General features: G+C 36.2%; 3 protein-coding genes across 3 annotated transcripts; all 3 read left to right on the forward strand.

The window, feature by feature from the left end:
- The first annotated feature begins 1,934 nt into the window (after nucleotides 1-1,934).
- GA3 (GA requiring 3) lies at nucleotides 1,935-8,999 on the forward strand. The gene is made up of 8 exons (XM_086424945.1): nucleotides 1,935-2,384; nucleotides 2,474-2,634; nucleotides 6,325-6,486; nucleotides 6,632-6,772; nucleotides 6,873-7,130; nucleotides 8,024-8,185; nucleotides 8,283-8,477; nucleotides 8,576-8,999. The coding sequence occupies exons 1-8, from the start codon at nucleotides 2,243-2,245 to the stop codon at nucleotides 8,885-8,887; spliced, it is 1,533 nt and encodes a 510-aa protein (XP_086281071.1). The 5' UTR covers nucleotides 1,935-2,242; the 3' UTR covers nucleotides 8,888-8,999.
- Nucleotides 9,000-10,494: 1,495 nt separating this feature from the next.
- Nucleotides 10,495-12,462, forward strand: LOC147409049 (GDSL esterase/lipase At2g23540-like). Its single transcript, XM_086459069.1, has 5 exons — nucleotides 10,495-10,846; nucleotides 10,951-11,081; nucleotides 11,324-11,572; nucleotides 11,664-11,919; nucleotides 12,068-12,462. Exons 1-5 carry the CDS (start codon nucleotides 10,546-10,548, stop codon nucleotides 12,289-12,291), a joined length of 1,161 nt encoding a protein of 386 aa, XP_086315195.1. The 5' UTR covers nucleotides 10,495-10,545; the 3' UTR covers nucleotides 12,292-12,462.
- Nucleotides 12,463-13,943: 1,481 nt separating this feature from the next.
- LOC147409050 (BAT2 domain protein) lies at nucleotides 13,944-22,969 on the forward strand. The gene is made up of 9 exons (XM_086424950.1): nucleotides 13,944-14,331; nucleotides 17,109-17,306; nucleotides 18,116-18,213; nucleotides 18,981-19,071; nucleotides 19,142-19,345; nucleotides 19,483-19,739; nucleotides 20,963-21,053; nucleotides 21,154-21,370; nucleotides 22,541-22,969. The coding sequence occupies exons 1-9, from the start codon at nucleotides 14,182-14,184 to the stop codon at nucleotides 22,750-22,752; spliced, it is 1,518 nt and encodes a 505-aa protein (XP_086281076.1). The 5' UTR covers nucleotides 13,944-14,181; the 3' UTR covers nucleotides 22,753-22,969.
- The last annotated feature ends 321 nt before the right edge of the window (nucleotides 22,970-23,290 follow it).

The raw sequence follows: 23,290 nt of genomic DNA on the forward strand, positions 1-23,290 counted from the left end.
GAAATCAATTCAGCTCAGTGTTGAACGCAAATGCCTAATGAAATCAATCTTATCCCCGAAAACTTGGAAGCTTGTTTTTTTACTTCACATGGTTACTCTTCTAGTTCCTACTAAAGTGAGAAACGTGATCAAAACACAACAACAAAATGCTTAAAAAAATAGGATTATTTTTAAAGAATCATAAATTGCACTACCAATGATTTAACCATTAAATGATATGCCTAATTTATGAGAAGCATTTTATACAAAATGAATGTTTAAAATTTTCATTCTCAATATAAGATTTTGCTAGAGAAAATAAAATTTTATTAATAAAAATATCTTCTAAGAACTTACGGTGTTAGCAAGATTTGAACCCAAGTGTCCAATATCATCACTCAAAGACTTTATCAACTAAGTTAGGTGACACAAATTAGCTAACCAACTCTTAAAAAAAAATTGAATGGAACCTACACATATTCTTAAAATCTATATTATAAATATATGACAGTTATCTCCTCTATCTCAATCTTTATCCTTCATAAAAAATGTATATCGAGGACAACTTTCAATTTTATTCTATTTTTTATTCTCATATTTTTTAAGAATACCCATAATTTTATTGTCTTTCATTTTTCTATCCCCTTTTTAAGAATACATTTTTTTTTCCTCTTCTCTCCCTTTTCAATAACTACCTTCTAATTTTAATGCATTATCTCTTCTATCCATTTTTCATTAATATCCTTTCAACTTTATTTTCTTTCTTATTTTGCCTCTTAATCCCAAAGGGATTACACTCTCTTTCTTTTTTTATCCTTTAATTGCAAAGGGATTTATTTTCTTTCTTTTTTTAGAGCACCTCCATTGGAAATGTTAAATATTAGACGTTAAAAGTGCCACATAGACACCTTTTTACACATGCTAACAAACAAATAAACTCGTTATCATCTCCAATACATATGTTATTCCACACTCAACATTTCTTTTTTCAAAAATATCATTTGAATTGAGAATTTGTGGAATTTAACATGTTAATTTGACTAACTAAAAGACTAGCAACAATTAACTTGATTTTTGACTTCTAATACACTAAATGCATCTGTTAGCTAATTCGTTGGAGTACTCAAAACAAATAAAATTACTGAGTCTGACATAAACAAACGCACTAACACTTCCATTATATATGCTCTTGCCTCGTAATAAAGGGATGATGTGTAGACTCTAATTCTATGATAAATGTAAATATTTTCAATCATTGTATCAAGTTAAATTGTGACAAATTTTCAGTCATCATAGGCTTTGATTGCAAGTAAGGAACGGAAATTTAGTTTCAATCCACGGGTTATAGCTTTCCATCAACATGATTTTTGGGGATTCCCAAGAAGAATGTATCCCTAGGGATAACCAACGCCAAGAAATTTGTAAATCCTAACCTATGATGTGTGTATATTGTCCTCGGTTAATTCTACCAATGGTTTCCACTCTTTTTTATAAATCCCCATTTTGCCATTTCAATATATCTATTGAGTCGTGCAACAATGCCTATGTTGGATCGATCATAAACAGTGTATAGATAATCATAAATTTATTTTCTCGAGATACAATTAAAAAAATTCTTTATGCACTGCCATGTCAACTCAGTGTTTGGATCGAGTCTTCATATCCATTTGGTGGTCACATTAATCCTTAATTCTTAGCAATTAATATGTACAGTGTATCTACCAAGAATAAAATGAACCTAGGATAAGGAAACGCCGATTGGTGGGTCTCAGTAGTTGGAAAAACCTTTGAAGGAGAAAAGCTGCATCAAAATTCTGTACCGATGCTCTCCATTGGATACATGTGGCATTTTCAAGAGGTATTTCAAATTTTGACAGAAACGTAGGGGTGTGAAATAAATTCAAAATGCTATATGTCTTATAACCCTCCCGCTTCGAAGTCGGACTCCCATTACTGTACCAACCCACCACCAACAGCTCAGTCCACCCATGCGGTGGGTGCGTGTGATGGGAAGGTTCGTGAGAGAGATTCCATTAAATAACTTCCAAAAAAGGGTAGCCATCGTCTTTTTGTTGTTTTTGCCTTGGCATCTCTTCTTAATCCTTTAAAAGCATCTCGAGTTCCCAAAAGGATTGTCAATTTGTCCTTGTCACCACCCACTCTCTTTCTATCTCTGTTGTTTTTATTTTATTTGGAAGGTTTGTTCTCCTTATGCATAAATATATCATTCACTGAAATTAACAAAAGCACCAAAGCTTCAACAATGGCCTTCATCACTGTTACTCTTCAACATTATTTCCCAGCACTGCCTTTTGTCACAATTGCTCTGGGTTTCTTACTTCTGCTCTTCTTCACTAAACGTGGATCCAACCACAAGAGATTACCCAAAAATCCATCTTTGCCTGGTAAATAAATGGATTTTCTTTTTTCTTTTTAAAGTAAGAATAATCAGAATGTTATGTGATTTTGTGGGTTTTGTTTGAGAATGTTGTAGCTGTTCCTGGGCTTCCATTGATTGGGAATTTGCTGCAACTGAAGGATAAGAAACCCCACCAAACATTCACAAAGTGGGCTGAGATTTATGGGCCGATCTACTCCATTAGGACTGGAGCTTCAACTGTAGTGGTCCTCAATTCAACTGATGTGGTCAAGGAGGTACGACCCCTCCACCAGTCTTAACTTCTCTAATTTCTAGATGGTGATGGTCTGTCTTCTTTAGTTTCATATATGATGCATGCAGGGGCGGAGCCAGGATTTTGCCCATGTGGGGGCAACCAAGAGTAGAATTTTTTTTTTTTTTGTGGGGACAATTAAAGGTGAAAAAAAAGAAGTTGTGGGGACAACTAAGAGTGGAATTTTTTCTTGTGGGGGCAATAGTAGCAAAATTTTTTATCCCCGCTAAATTCTTATGCAATAGTGCACTAATCCATAGACTTCAAAAATTCTTGTGGCGGCAAGTGCCCCCACGACCCCCACTGTAAATCCTCCCTTGGATGCATGCCATTGCCATATGGATTATAAACATTAAGGTTGAGTTTTGTGTTAATGGGATGGCTATAGGTTGCATTTCATATTACTTTGTAATTAATTTTCTAGCATTATTTTTCTACAAATTTATTTGTTAATGTCAATTATAAAAGTTATTAACTAACCAAAAAAAGGGTTGTAGAACGCTTGACAAAGTCAATTGAGAAAGCAACTTTTTCAAAGGATCATCTCTGAAGAACATCACTAACAACACCCACCCCCGAAACCCCTGAATTTTGATCAGGGGTGTACCACTACATCTGGTGTGGACTACCAGTCATCATATCCCCATCATGAAGTCTAGCAGACTTGGTCAAGTTTCAAGTTGATTCGAAGAGTTTTAAGACTATGGGGCTTTAGCCATGTGGATAGGCTTCTGATGCTATTGAGCACAATTGGTAGCTTTCGTTGACAAAATTTCATCACCAATATGTCAACAATCAAGATCGAATATAAGTATCGATTTTGATGCCTATCTATGTTATTGAATACGCCAGGACCACTAGCTACCCAAAGATTGTGATGGATGGTATGATCAACCCATTGATCAAAATCCAAGCCAACCAAAGATTCATATTAAAAACTACCGTTTGCTCATGCCTACGGCATGGGCATCCTCTTTGAGGGTAAGGACATTCTTGGATACAAATAGAAGTGGAAAGGCAATGAAGGTAAAAGTTGTCTTCAATATTTGTAAAATCTCAAACCCTCTTTATGTAGGGGATAAAGGGAGAGGGACTCACCATTGTGTTCTATTATATGTGTTGTAGTATGTGGCTCATATTGAGTGAGCACGTATATAGAGAAAGCAGGTGGATGCCGGAGAGGAGTGTTGCATTCCGAACGGAACGACAATATTCACTTGTTTTTTGGGATGATTTACTGTTTTATTGCTAGGGACGATTAATAGGTTGGGAGTGCGGGGGCAACACCCCTGCGGTACGGTACATGGGTATTATTGGAATTTTCTAATGCATATTGTACAATTAGGGTTTACTATAAATTCATATGATATAACCTTAATTTGACATATTGTGAAAATTCAGCTCTTCACTCTTGTGGATGTAGGCACATTGCCGAACCACGTTAAATCTGCGTGTTCTTATTTTTTTCTTGTTTTTTTTTTTTTCTCTTTTCGTACTATTCATCATAATTGCCACACGTAGCACAACAATATGTAAAACCTTTTCCTTACTAACATAGTAAGATTTTGAGCCTTACTAAGGGTCATTTTGCTCAATTGGATTACCACATTAGAAATCCAACTCCACAGTCCTCTAGTTTCATCGAAAAACTCAGATAAAAGAAAAAAAATTCTTTTGAACTAGATCCAAGGTTTTGAAAATGGACGGCTACTGAACTCCCACATAACTCTCAAACTTAAAAATGAAATTCAACGGTGAAAAATCAGTTATTTTATTTTATTTTATTTTTCAAAATTCATAAGATTTCGTCTTCTACGACCTTGAAGCATCGGATCATGTTTTTGGATGCCAAGAGGTGAGCCGGAGATCGTTAGTAAGGGTGAAAGGCTAGGCGGAGACTTATTATATAGATTTCTTTAATAAATATCTAATGGTATAAAGCCACATGTAAAGCATAGATGAGGACCACAAGGTAAGATTCCTTTTTGATTAGTCCATTATCTCTATAGTTTGCAATTTTAGTACCCAATCTTCTTTTACAATATTCCATCTTTAAAATTGACATACATTTGCGACCTTATTCGACAAGCCTACAATACACGGACAACTAACATTAACAACTGGACACATTTTGACTCAGAAAGTGTAAGCCCCCAATTGGTGTAAAGAACTTCAAATTGTTCCCATCTTCATCACTAGTTTATAGTAGCATCTCGAGGTTGATTACACAAAACCAAAATGTCCTATTTTGACATGTCTCATGTACAACGGGTGGAATCCAGTATTTAAAGGGTTCTACCAATGGATATTTCAGGCAAAAACTCAATGAGTCAAACTATGGTATATGAGTGCCGATATTCTGCAACCAAGGCACTACGACTAGCCATCCTACTGAATTGGATTGTATATTTTACAGTATTTTCAGCTTTGAAGAATTTACTCGTTTCCTTTATGCTAAGATTTTTTCTTAAAATAAAGTTTTTACTACTCTAAAAATTTCAAAATAGCAGAAAAAATGTTTTTGAGAATTTTTTTTTTCCCTAAGCTTCCTTAGAGGGCATTAGTAGCAAAACAAGTATTGATCTCAAGGGTCCTTGGGCTCACCTCTTGGCATAAAACCATGGCTATCTTTTAGGTAAAATACAAAAAACGTATTGATCTCAAAGGAATGTGACTAGTTTTCTTGGCCTATTTTTTCTCATATTAGATGGTCAAGATCATTGCTCTTGGCCCAATAAATCCTAGATGAGCCACACTAACAAGTGGGATCTTATTTGTAGTTTGTAATTAGTTGGCAGTGTTTAGGGCTCTTTGTGCTTTGTTTTTCTCTTCAGTTTTTTTAGTTGTTGTGCTTGTTGGGGGACATCTCGGCCTCCTTTCGTTTTCTCCTTAATCAGTAAATCTTTACACTTATTATTAAAAAAAAACAGCAATGACATAAGAACCCAAGAATTCATGAGTCATTCCTATATTAGAAAAAAAGCATTAAGAAGATATTTATAGCAATTGGGTTTTGAATCCCCATGACCCAGTTTTCATGCAAAAAAAGTAGAAACTTTTACTGATTAACTTCCACTTAAGAGCTTTTACTAGTACTCAACTTTATAAAAATATTTATTGATATGTCCAAACCAAACACACTATTGTAGCTCTCTCTCTCTATTTTTTTTGGTAAGTCATATAAGTGCTTTCTAATTACTTTACCAAATGCATCCTTAGTTTAACTGCCCATCAAAAGCACTTTTTGGAGTTGAAAGCATTTGGTGGGCACTTTGCCTTTGGATTCCCACAAAAGCTAAAGCCAAAACCTTGCAAGAGAAGAGGGGAATTGCTAACAATTAAGCAAGAACTAACATTATTTTGAAGCTTTCTATTCCCAATGTTTCCTTACCAAGGTAAAGCTTGAAATGTAATGAAATTCCAAAAATGCACTCACTTTTATTTTTTCCTATGTGGATATATTAATTTCTCTAATAAATTGAAAAGCAAAGAAAAAAATGCTGATTTTGGTTCCCATTTTCTTCATTTTACCCTCAACGCTTTTCAGGAATACATTATCCAAGTTTACAATTGTGGTGCCTAGTTATCTAATCTATACGATGATCTACTCTGAGTATATAATTCAACAATTCATTAGAATGGTTGTAATTCTCGATCTGGGTGGCTCCTGCAGGCCATGGTGACTAGGTTCTCATCAATCTCAACAAGGAAGCTTTCAAACGCATTGAAGATACTCACATTTGATAAGTTTATGGTTGCCACAAGCGACTACAACGAATTCCACAAGACGGTAAAAAAATACATCCTTACAAGCGTCTTGGGGGCCAATGCTCAGGTTTGCCACCATAAACGTTCTTCTGATATATATTTTTTAAAATTATAACTACCCTGAGTAGAAAGAACTCTGTAACATTAATATGTTTTCTATGTTCATGGGGAGATTTTAGTTTATACATTTTTCTATGTTATTCAAAACCCAGAAGCGACACCGTGGTCACAGAGACACCATGATGGAGAATCTATCGCATCAGTTGCACACTTATGCCAAGGACAACCCTCATCAAGCTATAAACTTGAGAAAAATATTCAAGACTGAACTCTTTGGATTAGCTTTGAAGGAAGTAAGTTTGTTTTTGTTGAATGATCTTCACATTGTGCTCTACTGAAAAATAGAAAAACCAAACCTCAAAAAAATATTGAAATAACGAATTAAATTTTCAGGCCATTGGTAAGGATGTGGGCTCTTCCATTTATGTGGATGGGCTTGAGACTACACTGTCAAGAGATGAGATCTTTGATGTGTTAGTCATTGATCCAATGATGGGTGCAATTGAGGTAGATTGGAGAGACTTCTTCCCATATTTAAGATGGATTCCTAATAAGAGCATGGAAATGAACATCCAAAAGATGAATATGCGCAGGAAAGCAGTAATGAAAGCCCTTATTGGGGAGCAGAGGAAACGGATCTCTTCGGGAGAGGTAGCTCGTCTCTATCTTTTGATCCAATGATTATATATATATATATATATATAAACAATGTAGTAATAGTAATTTTTCAAAATATGGGTTAGAAGTTTCGGATTGAGCTGATTTTTTGTGAGGATGATCTCTATGATGAGAAGATCATCCTTAATAAAAAAAATAATCAGTCCAATCTGAAACTTCTAACCCCATCAAAAGTGATTTTGAATGTGGACCATTGATTTTTTTCCAATAATTTGTAAACAACCACTTTTGATGGACTTAGAAGTTTCAGATTGAGCTTATTTTTTGTGAGGATGTTCTCATCATAGAGACCATCCTCACAAAAAACCAGTTCAATTCGAAAATTATAACTAATATTTTGAAAAACCATTGTTTTTGCATATGTTTTTACATATGTCCCATGATCCACCCCCATATATATATATATATAGGGAAATGTTCGGCACCCTACTATTTGCCCTACGTTTTGCCCAATGTGTTTTGTCTTACATGGGTTAGAAGTTTTGGAATGGGCTGATTTTTGGTGAGGATGATCTTTACTGTTAGAAGATCCTCCTCACCAAAAATCAGCCCATTCTGAAATTTCTAGCCTCATGTTTACAAGTTGAAAAATCCTGGACCGTCCATTTTTTGTAAACCATTTTTAATGGGGTTAGAAGTTTTGGAATGGGCTGATTTTTGATGAGGATGAGGATGATCTCCTCACCATAGAGATCATCCTCACCAAAAATTAACCTATTCCAAAACTTCTAACCCATGTAGGACAAAACACGTTGGGCAAAACGTAGGGTAAATAGTAGGTTGCTGAACAGGACCCATATATATATATATATATCTTCTACTTTAATGTTTATTCTAAGTTTATAACTAGAATGGATTTCAAACAGGAATTAAACTGTTATCTAGACTTCTTGTTATCCGAAGCAAAATCTCTTACGGATGAACAACTGCTTATGTTGATTTGGGAGGCAATTATTGAGGCCTCAGATACGGTTCTTGTAACAACAGAATGGGCCATGTACGAACTTGCAAAGAATCCAAGCCGCCAGGTTGTTAATTTCCTCGACAAGTTTGCTAATTTCTTTCTCATCATTCAACTTTCCAATTCTATATGTTTCTAATTCTTTCCGATTCCAATATCTATAGGATCGCCTATACCGTGAAATTCAAAATGTTTGTGGATCAGAGAAACTTAAAGAGGAACATTTCTCTCAGCTGCCATACTTAACTGCCATTTTCCATGAAACCCTTAGAAGGTATTCGCCAGTTTCACTCATCCCTCTAAGATACGTACACAAAGATACTGAACTAGGAGGGTACCACATCCCCGCTGGAAGTGAGGTGAGTAGTACTGAATAATATTTTCATGAAATCTTTCTTCTTGTTGGGGTTGGGGTGATTTTATTTCGAATAAACTAATCGATGAAATATACACATAGGTTGCAATCAACATCTATGGATGCAACTTGGACAAGAAACAATGGGATGCACCTGAAGAATGGAAGCCTGAGAGATTTCTTGATAGCAAGTATGACCCTATGGATCTTTACAAGACAATGGCCTTTGGAGGAGGAAAGCGAGTCTGCGCAGGATCTCTGCAGGCATCGTTGATTTGTTGCACGGCTATTGGTAGATTTGTGCAGGAGTTCGAGTGGAAACTGAAAGAGGGAGAGGAAGGTAATGTCGATACAGTTTTGCTCACCACTCATAAACTCCATCCCATGCAGGCAATTATAACACCGAGAGATTGATAGGGATGCCGCCAAACCGAATCACTTTGAATTTCTATGCATGAATGCTGAATGGAACTGATATGTATATGGGACTAGACTTTGAGAAAGAATAATAAATGGGTTTGAACAATCCTAGTTTCTTATTTTCTAGATAACAAAAAGATATTAGGAAGTTAATTCAAGAATCAAGTAAACTGGGAGAAACACCAACACATCCTACTTCAACAGAATGACCCTCTTTTGTAAATTTGAGAATGTGCTGTGTGGCATATTTTGTTTATGGGGTCATGGAAGCTTTTGCAGCAATATTATCCATGGTATGCTAACCAATGAGAAAGCAGACCAAACCATTGTTGCATAATTCTGAAATTAGGCCTAATCAATGGGTAAAATCAGTCCTAGCAGAAGTCAGGACTAAAATCCCTTTCCCACAGCATTTTGTATATAATACTTTTAGAGAGCTTCTAGTGGCACACCTACTTTTACTCATTACACCCTTATTAAACTAAATAAAAAAGTCAATGGTTGAGATTAAGTAAAAGTTGGGGTGCCAATAGAAACTCTTTCTCTCTTTTTTTTATTATAGATTTCTAGCCTTTAAATTTAGGATTTTATATGGGCCTAATCCTAATTGTAAACAACTGTTGAAGTTGTTTCAACGTCTTATAACGCTTTGTAATGTTGAAATAATAACTTGAACCAAACTTTTATAATGTCTGAATGGTGTGTTTTAATTTTTAACCAGGGTGTGACAAATAATTTAATAAATTGAGATGTAATATGTAAAAGTTGGGGTGCCAATAGCAGATCTCTAATTTTATTTTTATCTTGTGGAGGGTCAAGGATGTAGTATACGTTGACCAAAGCACATTATTGATTGGACTTGAAGATGGACCCAGACTCCATGGAGTCAATCGGGTAAGTGGATATAGGGTACTTGGATCAAGGAAATAAAAATAAACTTTTTACAACCGCAGCATGCTTAGATGTATTGGTGAAATCATCATGATCATGGATCCAGGAGATATCTTGGATGGGACCCATTGTGATAGATGACTTGAATTTATAGTTGGTGATTGAAACTAGGGATGTAATGTACCCCATGGACCCATGGTTTTAAATCTCATCCGAGACCTAGACGACTCGTCTCAATATCATTCACCAACAAGACGGGTTAACAAGTCATCTCAAACCTGATGTGTTTTATCAAATAAGACGGAGGTGTTCATTGTTGAACAAGACAACTAGAATAAATTGGACAAGACGGACGTCAAAACGAGCTTTAAAATCATGATGGGTGTTATTTTATTTTTATTGCCTTCGTGATTAGATCTGAAGCTTTACACTCAAAATCGATAAATGGGAGTAGTGATGGAACTTCCCAACCATACAGCACCAAATTCCCACCAATATATGTAATCAAATAAGGCACCCTCTTTGACCAATGTGTGCAAGGCATCCTTGTCCCAAAAGCAAAATCCATTAGTCCATGGCACGCTGAGCCAATACACTAATGCTGATCAACTACCCACTTGAAATCCTTCATTCTTGCTCAAATGGTCAAACCAAATGCAACTCTTGCAATAAAACTAACTCTACAAGTTTCACTAATGCCTTTTGATTTCTCCAAAGAGAGAGGGTAGCTATAAACTCATTAGTAGGCAAAGTCTTTAGCCATGGTTATATACCATCTCTCTTCTTCTATCAATATGTGGAAGATACAAAGAATGTACATCAAATTCTACACTTTGGTTTTGGCTTTGCTGTACTTCATTAGCTTGGCTTCTCTTGCTGGAGGTGAAGATGGTTTAGGAGCCTCTTTTATCTTCGGCGATTCACTAGTGGATGCTGGAAATAATAATTTCCTCTCAACATTGTCCAAAGCAAATATCCCACCAAATGGAATTGATTTTAAGGCTTCGGGAGGGAATCCCACTGGACGGTACACCAATGGTAGAACAATTGGAGACATTGTAGGTAAGAGTTCTCTTTCATCCGTGCCTAAGTATGTTATACGTACTTGTCTATGTAATGCAAATTTATGTTTTTGGTTTGACATTTTTCGTGTATTTCAATTGTAGGAGAAGAATTGGGACAACCACAGTATGCGATCCCATTTTTGTCTCCAAATGCTACTGGCAAAGCCATATTAAAGGGAGTGAATTATGCATCAGGAGGAGGGGGAATAATGAACCAAACTGGGAGAATATTTGTAAACGACTCAAATCCAATATATTACTTTGATTTTTTCCTAATTAATTTAACTAACGAAAGATCCTTTTAGATTTGGATGTTAACTCAAGTGGGTATCTATAATTTTTCGGTGAAATTTCCTTCATGACAATAACACATCTATGTGTCCACATTATACATGCATAGCTTGAATGAGATTCAATTTGTTCTTTTTTTCTGTGAGCATGGATGGAATTCAACTGAGATGCATTTATATTGCAGGTTAATAGGCTTTCAATGGACATCCAAATTGATTACTTCAACATTACTCGGAAGCAGTTGGACGGATTGTTGGGTACGTCCAAAGCAAGAGAATTTTTAATGAAGAAGGCCATATTCTCGATCACGGTTGGAGCGAATGACTTCCTCAACAATTATCTTCTTCCAGTCCTCTCTATTGGAGAAAGGGCATCCGAGAGTCCAGATACTTTCATTAACAATGTCATCAACAACCTAAGGAATCAATTAACTGTAAGTAAACTAACTCAAATCGATGGAAGAACAGAAAATTTGTGTTTAAGTGCTTTCTCATTTTAGAATAATCAAATATTTTCAATGACAGAGACTTTACAAACTGGACGCACGAAAGTTCGTCATTGGGAATGTGGGGCCGATAGGCTGCATTCCTTATCAAAAAACAATCAATCAGATTAATCAGGATCAGTGTGTGGACCTACCAAACAAACTAGCAGTTCACTACAATGGCCGATTGAAGGATCTTGTTACAGAACTAAACGAAAACCTCCCCGGTTCCACATTTGTCCTAGCGAATGTTTATGAACTAGTGATGGAACTCATCACAAATTATGCCAAGTTTGGTAAGTAATTTTTCCTTGCCAAGTAGCATTGGTGCTAGTAGAAATCTTGCATTTTGGTTTAGGACATATATTGCTGTAAAAGAACAAAGATACTAATAATTATGGGAAGAAAAATTCAAGAACATTTTTATTTTTGAAAACTATGCAGGATTCAAGACCGCAAGCGCAGCTTGTTGTGGCAATGGGGGCCAGTTCCAAGGGATTATTCCATGTGGGCCTACCTCTACTATGTGTGAAGATCGCTCCAAGTACGTATTCTGGGATCCTTATCATCCAAGCGAAGCTGCAAATGTGATAATCGCCAAGCAACTAATTGACGGGGGCACCAAGTACATATCTCCAATGAATCTACGGCAGCTTCGTGATCTTTGATTGTATTTTTCTTTCATTTCTTGAAATAGTGTGTATGTTTTATTCCTTTCTTGGAGTATTTTTAATGTTTCCCAAATTTCTAATTGCTTATTGTAATTTTAATGGGACAATGAAAGAGATACTAGTCTTGGAGCTTGTTTAAAACTTAAAATTGTGTATCTGCTTTTTTTTCAGTAAAATGTAAATAAATGTAACACAATGAGCCTTGTCCATGGCTCTACGCCAAAGGTACGTTTTGGCTTGCCTGAAATCAAATGGTTCAACTCAAATAGCTAGCTAGCCCTTGACCAAACTTTTTTTTTATGGGTAAGCTAGACTTGAACCCACGACCTCAAAGTTGCTTGGCAATGTGTCATACCAACTGAGCAATGGGTCCAAATCCTGCCCTTGGCCAAACTTGGATGGCACATAGCCATACCTAAGCCCTTGATGGCTCAATTTATTGTGATTAGCATCAATCTTAAATACATCTTAACAAACTCATCCCCATGTGACATGCCTCATGCCATAACGTGCATTGCTTGGCAGAACTGCATCACCATACTGTAGTAGTCTTAGTGCCATACTGCCATGCAACTTAGTGACAAGAGCACCCGTGAGATACTCCTAACATGGAGCGTGTCATTGATACCTTGCCCTTCGCTATGCATGCAAGCTGATCCGTTCCTCATTTTATATTCAGGATTGCATTTATGCATAAGGGTGTCAATTGGTACATGAATGCCATATTGCAATGCCAAAAATATAACCTAGACTGTATGTTTTGCATCATTAATGCCTTGGTGCTTTTGACGGTTCAGAAAGAAAGCCATCATGGAATGGAATTTAAAGAATGAATTTAAGGAGAAGAAAATTATAAGGACAAAAAAACATTATTAAGAAGACCAAAACATGTAATCGAATCTCCCGGGCTGATATGTTTTTTTGGATTCCGATTGGTAGGGCTACAACTTGGGCAGGCCAAACTTGAACCTGGTGATCGGTTTGAACCCAAAAGATGTAATCCAATATATTATATCTTCATATTTTGTTTTGTCTTAATATATGATACATTCATTGAATTGTGATCCCCGTAAAAAATTCAGTGAATCACAATTATTAGATGAGTCGTGATTTTTTGACTCCACCCCCCGCCCCCCTCCCCTCTGACATAATCTCCCATACTCTATTGATGTGACATGTTCGAGAACCATAGATTTCCTCGGGATACACAATCACAAAATATGTGCAATTGTGTATCCCGAGTAAAAAAAATGTAGGGTTCTAGCACATGCCACATCAAGAGAGTATGGGAAGGCTAATGATTTTTGGATTCGATTTTTTTCACTTGGTTGATATGGCAAGGGTACAAAACCATTCAGCCAGGTACAGAACGAGTGGAAAAAAAAAAAAAACTAGTCCGAAAGTCACCGACTCTTATTAGATTTTCCATCTATTGGCACTTGATTAATTAAATTCCTCGAATACAGAACGAATCATGATTCATGATTCAAGCTGATTCACTGTATTCCGATCCTCAACTGGGTTCACAAGGAACGAGTTATGTAACTCACCGTCTTTGGAGCTTACGACTTACGAGGGATCACGCGGTTAGGTACAAGACGCACCCCGTTCACTTTAGCCGCACTCACATAACGACGAACTACACATATAATCAGGTGGTTCGTGGCTGTTGAAAACAATACATGACCAAAGATCCAAACAGATCGCGCGAGTTTTCGTATTTATCGAATAGTGAGGGATTTGAACCGCCATTTTCAGAGAGAGTTTTCGTTTGAGAGATCGAATTAGAGAAGACCAGAGAAACAGTTGCGACAGTTTCTCGATTTTCTTCTGTAAGAGAAGTAAACGAAGATCTAATTTTGGGGGAAATCTCGTTCTTGAGTTTCTATGGAGGAAAACACGCAATCCCCTACGAAAAAAGAACCTGAACCTGCACCGAAAGGAGGAGGATGGGGAGGTTGGGGGATTTCACCTCTCTCCATGTTAGCAGATCTTCAGAAAGCCGCGTCAATTGCAGCCGACGAGATCTCTCGCAATGTATATTACTTCTCAACTATCTTCATCTCTAATTTGAATAGTTCTTTGAGCATGCGATCTTGAAATTAGGTTTAAAGATGGTACTTTTGGTAATTCGACGTTTTCAGTTTTGTTAAGTGTAGCCTGAGATTTGGGAATGGTTAATCTTTGGAGCTGCGCTTCGGTCTAGGGTTTAACAAGTTTCAATTTTTTTTTTTTTTTTATAAATAAAATTAATTGATTCTTATCTTGCCAGAGTCGGAAGCAGTTCCCTGGAAATTTTTTATACTTCATAAGGATCTGATGATTGTAGTTTCTTAACTTGTATGAATGGTCCTGCCTTGGGGAATTGTCCAAACGACAATGCGGATGCAGTTTTACAGTGGGGTTAAGGTGCTGTTTTAGGGTTCCATAAATGTTTTTTGTATTTATTTATTTATTTTTCTTAATGATATGTCATTTCACATCTATTGTTGTGAATTTCCATGGCACAGCCTTGCACATTGAGTAAAAACCTGCCTTTTGTAGATATTAGCACAGTAAATTTCCTTTGTCGTTGAGATTTAGGTTAATAGAATAGTAGTACATAGCATAGGTAACCTCAAGTAATGTAACGGTTAGGAAACCAAGATCATATTCAATCAAGGTTAGCGGCATCCCCCAAGATTATTCTAAGTTGGAATACTTTTGCTTCTTTTGTGAAAAATTCAACTTCATTTGCACCTAAGGTGGAAGAGCCTAGATGAATCTTGGTCTCGTAGTCAGACTGAAATTAAGACAAGTCAATTAAAGCATTGGTAATGCCCGACATGGAAACAGCCAAAATTATGTCCAGTTACTGTATTTAGTCATAATTTACTCCACTATATCCAACTCTGTTGTTTATTTTCTATCAAATCATCTATTCTTTTAGTTTACTTTATACTTCTTTTTTTCCTCACAGCTTTAGAATTCTTCCCCATTAAGAGATTCCATATTTTTCAAAATCTGAAGGAAACTTAACAAATCATCACATACATTGAAATTGGAGATCACCCTATAAACAAATACGTGAAAAGTTCATTGCTCTCCTTTGACCTCAATGCAGTGTCATGAATAACTGTTTGCATGCTAAATACCCTCCTCTGCGATGTAATATCATTAGCATAACCAAGCACTCTTCTATGGGTCTTCTGCTCCAGCCTTCTCTGCGTTTTGATGAACAAAATGTTTTAATCACTTAAAATTGAAATAATTGTTCTTCATAGCTCCATGATTCACTGGTTTCCAACACGTTGTAAAATGATTGTCCTGGGGTGCCTAACCAATCCACTGTTTTAAAAAATTGTGCTTGGAGAACCAAATTTGACCTTGATCCCAAGATGTTGGCTAATTGATTGAATTTTCTCTAAATATCCATATGCCTGAAGCCCTGAACTTTGGTGAGCTTACCTAAAATGATGATGTGACACCTCTTCTCATATTTTGCCTTGAAATCTTGACACCATTTTTATCTCTAACTCACCATGTTATTTTATTTTTGGCTCCTAAACCATGATTTGAAGTGTAGATTTGGATTGTTGTTGTGATATTGTTTAATATTATATCATAAAATACTCTTAGGACTTGGGAATAAGGAATGGTAAGTCAACTGGTGATCGACTTAAATGAAGACTATGTTCTAAATTGTGTTGTGAAGTATTTCATATCTATTTTCTCATAAAGATCACAAGTAATCATAAAATAATTAGCAGTTTGTGATAATTGGTTGACTAATTATCACCTTAAATTTTCATTATTGTTGTCACCAAAGCCTTACACCCAATATTTCTATAATCTAATCGGATCGTAAAATCTTAAGGAATAGGATTGGATTTGAATCGGATTCAAAATTTTCGATTATACTATCCATCTCTTTTTCTTTGGGTTAAAAATTTGGATAATTATAAAAGAAGTTATTAAAAGCATATTACATTACTGAGTTGAAATTATAAAAAGGTACGCAAACCTATATAATATGCCTTCTTTATTTTGATTAGCTAATATGCCTACTTTCTCCATAAACATTATATACTGAAATGGTTTAAACACTTACATATAATGACAAGATATTCTACCTGGCAAGCTCAATGTACAACATGGAGACAATGTTCTAAACTCATAGTCATAGTCATGGAAACAAGTTTCGATATCTCATTAATATTCTTAGTTTTCATTTTTTTTTCCTAATTGCGCGGGTCGACATGCATTTCTTGTCACTCATACTAGTTGATCAAGTAATTAGTAAAAACAACCACTATTTTTCTTTTAAGGTTCAGAAACAACATGGAGTGCACGTTTAGGAGTCATTGTTTTCACCAAATATTTTTTTATTAAAATCATAAGATTTGAATTGTACTCGAATCATAAGATATATACAAAGAAGTTGTAGAAACTGCTGGAAAAGAACTTGAATGCAACTTATAACATTTCTGGCCTCTTAGTGAGGTTCAAACTCTTGCCTAAGGCAAAAGGGAAAGGTGGGGTCAATGTGCATGCCATGGTAGATTGAACAGATGATTTTTATGTGAAGGAACAGATTCTTACGTAAGATTCTAATTTCTAACTGTTTGGGTTAAGATTTGCATTGTCGGATTCAAATTTTAAATCATAGGATTTAAACAAATAGCAGCACTTCTTACACCAAATATCTGGGGTTGGCTGAAATATTCCTGATCCTCTATTCAATACTATTGTTAGAGTTAATATATGATTATTGTTTGTTGTGTATGCTAGTTTATTAGATTTATGTTAAAGGTTCCTCTGTTTCTTGGATTCAGGCTGCTGAGGTTGCTAAGAATGCTGCAAAGAGCATCGGAGATATGCAAAACACTGCTCCTGAATCAGAATCTTCTAACGAGGAAGAAAAGTCAGAGGAATCAACACCTGCTGAAAAACTTGAGGATGATAATGATAAGTTGCGGAATTCCACCCTGGATAAATTGGAGAAGGCCAGTGAGGAATCTTTGTTGGGCCAGGCAAGCAATACCTCCAACAGAGATGAAGTACCTTGTTTCTAAATCTGATATTGTGACGCATGATCTGCAGTTCAGTTATATGGCACTCTTATGCTTGTCAGATACTGCATCCTTGCAAGTAGTTTATTCTTTTTTATTATATTTCTTGAACAATTAGTTGCTTCTATTTGCTCGTATACCCATTGTGGCTTTACCCCTTGAGGTTTAACTCGAGGCACTCAAAAAAGGCCTTGAGGCTTTAAGGAAAGGCCTGTTTTCCTCCAGCTTATATTCAAATGTATAGGAAAGGCTATACCTCAGGGGAGACACATGCCATTTTACCACGGCATATACTTTCTTGGAATGTATTGTATTTTTTCCCTCTCCGTCTCATAATATAATTGCATAATATCCTTTATGATGATAAATTTGTCCATTTTATATAATTTTATCTATAAAATATATATGTATATAGTTTGTCCCGAATTGATTTGCAAGCCTATTAATCTCTTGTTCTTTATATTCTTCTTCCAAGATCTCTGTTTCTTGCCTGTTTATATTTGTGTGTGTTGGGCCTACTTTGTTTCTGTTTTGCCACAAGCCACATATTCACCTGGGAGGTATCACAAAATCTCCTCTGACATTCTCTTAGAATATGTCAAAGTTGTTGTCCATGACATACTAATCACAAGCTATAGTTTGCGCTTTTTTTAATTTGGTCGATGGTGCACTGTTGTGATGGAATCAGAACAGATTTATATGTGTAGTTCTTTGAGTTGTTATAAATGTGTTGTTTTCTCAAGTATGAGTTGTTAACACTATATGTGCAGGGTCTGAAGGTTTTGGACAGTTCCGTGGAAAACCTTGCTTCAGGAGCATGGCAAGCATTAGGCAGTGCCTGGAAAGGGGGTTCAAATCTGGTCCATAAGTAAGTCTTAAATTATCAACTGGATGACCTCGGTAAATAACGAGTTGTTATTCATTGATCTTTGGGGAATCGGTAAATGGGGTTCATATATTATGAAGGGGTAGTGTAATGTAAGTCATAAGTTGTTAGGTCAATTACGTATTATGCTGATCTTTTGTTGCAATAGTTATTTATGTTTGCATTTTATGACATAAACACTTCCTATTTATGTTTGTATTTTATGTCATAAATCATAACACTATAAGCAACTCGCTTTTAACAAACTGGTATATTGCACTAACATTGTGAATTTGTATTTGATGAAATCAAAATCCATTATATTCTTAAACACAAAATAAAAGGAACTCAATAACATTTGGGGTAGATAGTTTTTCAAACAAGAGCCTATGGAGTGTCAGAATTTTACACTTGTCCAACACAGGTACTTCATTCTTTTAGAAGAGTCTATGCAACATAGCCTCTCACCTTAGCATATTCAACCTGCACCAAAGGTCCTCTTCGTTTTGGTCTGTGTCAAAATTTTTGTTATAAAGCATAAATATTTTATTATGTGGGATTTTCAAATTTATTTTATTTATTTTTTTGGTATTTCTATGTGCCTTTAATGAAAAAATCAGGTAGGGATGCATCATGAAACCATCACCATCATACTTGCTTGCTGTTAGTGACTGTTATTCAGTGATGTGTTATTCAATATATTGTTTTGGGAAATGGGTTTTGCTAGTCAAACAATATTGACCATACAGTGTGGTGATGCATGTTTTCAGGCTTGAGAATTCTGCTGCAAACCTTGCCGAATCTATTCAGCATAGCAGTTTACCCGTAACTCCCGGTTCTGTTGCTCCATCTCTAATTGAGGTGTGCATTCAATCATCGTTTCTGCTTTATTATTTTGCCAGAATTGCTTATTCACACCTTTGTGTTACAGACTGGAAAAGCATTTACAGCAAAGGGAATGCAAGTACTTGAACGAGTGGGTAAGGAGACCATGGAAATATTGATTACAGAGACTGGTATTGAAATTGAGAAGAATCCCCAGGAACCTGAAGAACACGCAGATGAAGAACAACTATTTGAGGAAGCTTCATTTGACCGATGCTTCTATATCTATGGAGGTCCAGAACAGCTAGAGGTGATCTTTTTTTTTTTCTTTAAAAAAAAAAATTCTTTCTCCCGCAACACCCCCCCCCTTTTTTTTTAAATTCATGTAGATGTGATAACGGCAGGTAATATGAGTATCTAAGTTGTTGAAAATGTTATGAATTTTAGGAATTGGAGGCATTGTCCAACCATTATGCATTGTTACTTAATCGGAGAAAAGCAAAATTGTCGTCAGAACAAAAAAACTTTTATGATGGAGAGCTTAAACAGGTTCAGCAAATTTTCAGTTTGAGTGATGAAATTGATGGAAGTGGTATAGACTCTGAAAAAGGAAAGAAAATCGAGACTGTAGAAGAGGGAAGCGGCGATGAGATGAAAGTCTTGCGTGATTCAAGTGTCAGTAAGGCTGCAGACATGGCTTCTGGGTAATAATACTTTTAAATTCTCTTGTTTCATACTAATATTGCTTTATGGATATATCATGCGTATTCGTGCATGCCAGTGTTATTTCTGTTACAGCAATCAAGTAACACCCACTTTCTAACATTTGGTTCTATATTACAATGGCATGACACTTCAGGTTTTTAGTGGCATTGAACACGTGCCAACGCACATATACATGTAGACACATCCAACACACACTGACTCTTAACTTAAAGAGTCACCCTCCATTCTAATCATTTAAAAAGTGGCTTCTAAAAGATGACACTATGTCCATGCTTGATACGCTAATTTATTTAGTTGCTAAACACAACCACTTCTTTTGGTATTGTAGATCCATTTATATTTCTTAAGCTATGAAGGCACCAGTGAGCACCTTGTATCCATGTTAAATGGTGACACGTGTTGCGTGGACTGCATCATAAATTTCTTTATGATCTACCAACTAATACTACCATCATCATCAATGGAGCCTTATCTGAATTCTGAAAGGTCTAGGGGAGCTACCCACCAACATTAATAAATAACAAAATTTTCCTAAATTTATTCTGTTTAACATGAAGCTAATGTATAATAACAGAGTGACATTGCAGGCAAAGCCTGAGAACATTGGTCAGATTGATATGCATAGTTGAATCAACTGTAATCGGAAAGAGTGGAGTGCCATGGCACTCTTAGGAATTTTTCAGTAATCGACACATGGACAGATCCTGGTCACATCCTAACGTGCAAGGCAAGGGCTTAGAGCCATAGCTCAGTTGATGGATGTATGGGAATGCAACTATGGGGTTGTAGGTTCAAGTCTAGCTCACCTACCAAGAAACGAAAAAAGAAAGAAAGAAACAATCACGTAGTGCCGTGTCATCCTTATATGATTTGCTACAAAATATGACATTCCTCTCACATGATTATTTCTTAATTTTACTAGGAACCCAGTCTCCCTCACAAATAGCTGTTTGTGCTTCCCATTTCACGTATCAAATATACTAAATGTTGTAAATGATATGTTTCCTGTTTCCTGCAAGTTGCTGTTTGTGCTTCTTTCCTTTATTAGTTTTTAACCGGCAACTCACGTTACTTGCTTTCATTTCAAGTTGATAATTTTCGAGCTGAAAATGCTTAAGTTCAGTAGTTCCAGATACTGTACAATCAGAGCTTCTTTCTTGCTTTTGGTAATGATTTTGACAAATACATGTGATTTTTGTAGGTTCACCACTATCCTTGCAGGTCTAGCTGCGAATGAAGTAGTTCAACGAACTGCTGCCATGCTTGAAAATATTCACTCAGAGGGGGTCCATGTATGGCAATACCTTGGAATTTTATTCAAATTTTTTTTTTGGTTGAGTTTTGAGTTAAAATATATGCTGTGAGGCATTTAACATCACAATTATCACACAGAGACTCTCGGAACTGTGCTGCTTTTCGGCGTCTCAACTTTTGATGCTTGGAAAATCCATCATCTCTAGTGCAAACAAAGGACAGAATGAAGATGAGGACCAGGATAGTATGAAAGTTGACTGGCCCGAGGATTCCATTGCAAAAGCCAAGATCATCAGATTGAAGGCACAATCAATGGCAGGCGATGTCAAAGCAGTTTCTAACAGTTTTATTATGGGTAAAGTTTCTTGCATCTTTTCTGTTTGATATTTCGCAATGTTTTGAAACTCAAAGAGTCGGTTAACTAGATAGTGGCCATGCCAGGTCAATCTGGTTCGACCAATGGTTTAGTTTGGTTGATGTCTGGTATCCATTGACATGATATATCATTTTTTTTAAACGTAATTAAATAAACCAATGAAAATTAAGCTTGCATTGCCAGTCCAAGCTCCAGATAGTGGGTTTCTTGACGTTGACAGCTGGTGTAAGATGTTGTCAAACCTTTAAACATGGAATCAAAACTTGTTGATTATGGTTCATGTGAAGATTTTCTGAACATGACACTGCATCGTAAGCCTTATGTAGTGGTTATTAGGCAAGGGCTACCTAGGTTGTCTCTCTTGAAATGGATTGTTGCAACAGCCGTGTTGCAGAAACTAGTAGGTAAGGGTTCCTGCACCAGGTATGATGAGTGTGGGTAAAGAAGCTAGTTTGGGAAAATAGGATTTATGACTAGATATCCTAGACAACGTATGTTGCTTTCTTTGCTGATATGGAAAGTAATGATCTCAACTTCTGCAACCACCAACTGTTATTTTCTAGCTAGGATTTTTTTATTTCTCTTTCCTTTTTCATAGTTAACACTCCATGTTGGACTGTGTTGTACTCATTGGGGCATCTGTTTACAAACTTTTGCAAATAAACCCTAATTTATTGAAATGTTTTGCTTTCAGATATTATATATAGGAGTTTGATTTCTATCAAATTAAACCATATTTAAGGTGCTCATGTATGGATACTGACATGGACATTGGTTATGGAAATAGGGATATTTGTTTTCCAAAGTTACAATACACGGTCTCCTTTCCAATGTCCTGATTGATCTAGACACATTCATTGCAAGGAAAGAAGCCCTCCTTTTTAGATAATTGAAGGTCAAATTTTGGTCCATAAAGTTCATGAAACATTCAAGTATCCATTAATCAGTGATTTTGGTTGGCTGGATTTATGTACAACTCCCCATCTACAAGGCAGCCATCCCACTGGGAATATTATGGGTGTTGAGAGCCATTGATAACTAATTATCTATGGCTTCAGGTGCATCATATACTGTTTATCGATTTCTCTTTTGAATTTTTATAGATGATATTTATTATTTGGCACACTAACTTTCTCATGCATCACTCAGGTATTTCTGATATAGTTGAAGCTTATCAAGCAGCCATAAAAGGTGCCACTGCCGATGTTCATGATGGCCTTCCACAGACTTCAATTCAGGAGAAAGCCAATGTCATCTCTGATCATCTCCATGTTGACTATACCACGGCCACGGGCAAAATTCAGGATGGACTCCAATACTTGGCCTATGTAGTTCTTGCTACCTCTACTCCCACTGCATGAACTTCAGTAAATCCTGCTTTCTCCCTGATTGATTTAGTTGGTTTTATTTGTACATAACATAGTTACTTCGTCATATGGGGTTGTAACCTACTAAACATAGGAGAAATATTTTTCATCTTTATTCTAAAAAGCATACGAATTTCTTCTACCATGTTAAAATGTTGATAAAACATTGTGAACGATCATGAATCAAATATTCAAGATGATTTTGAGCTGTGATGTGGATCACTTATAAGGCAGGTGAGATTGATTGTATCATTTACAGGAGAGGCGTGGGGGGATTTATAGTCCATTTGACCTGAATGGAAAGGATGGGCATGATGGATCTACTAATATGGGTAAATAATAATGGAATGTGGAATGCCACGTGTATGGTTGGGCACGATTCATTAGTACAATTATGAGGACATGTGGTGGGACGGCAGGGTGGTCCTACACACCTACCATGGAATGGAATGGATGGCTGCAATCATAAAGAGAAGTTTTACTTTTGACTTGATAGATCTATATGGGACCCATTGATTGGCCCCTACTACGT

The sequence above is a fragment of the Akebia trifoliata genome, chromosome 2, assembly GCF_017979445.1.
Source record: "Akebia trifoliata isolate Shusen 1 chromosome 2, ASM1797944v1, whole genome shotgun sequence".
NCBI classification, from domain to species: domain Eukaryota; kingdom Viridiplantae; phylum Streptophyta; class Magnoliopsida; order Ranunculales; family Lardizabalaceae; genus Akebia; species Akebia trifoliata.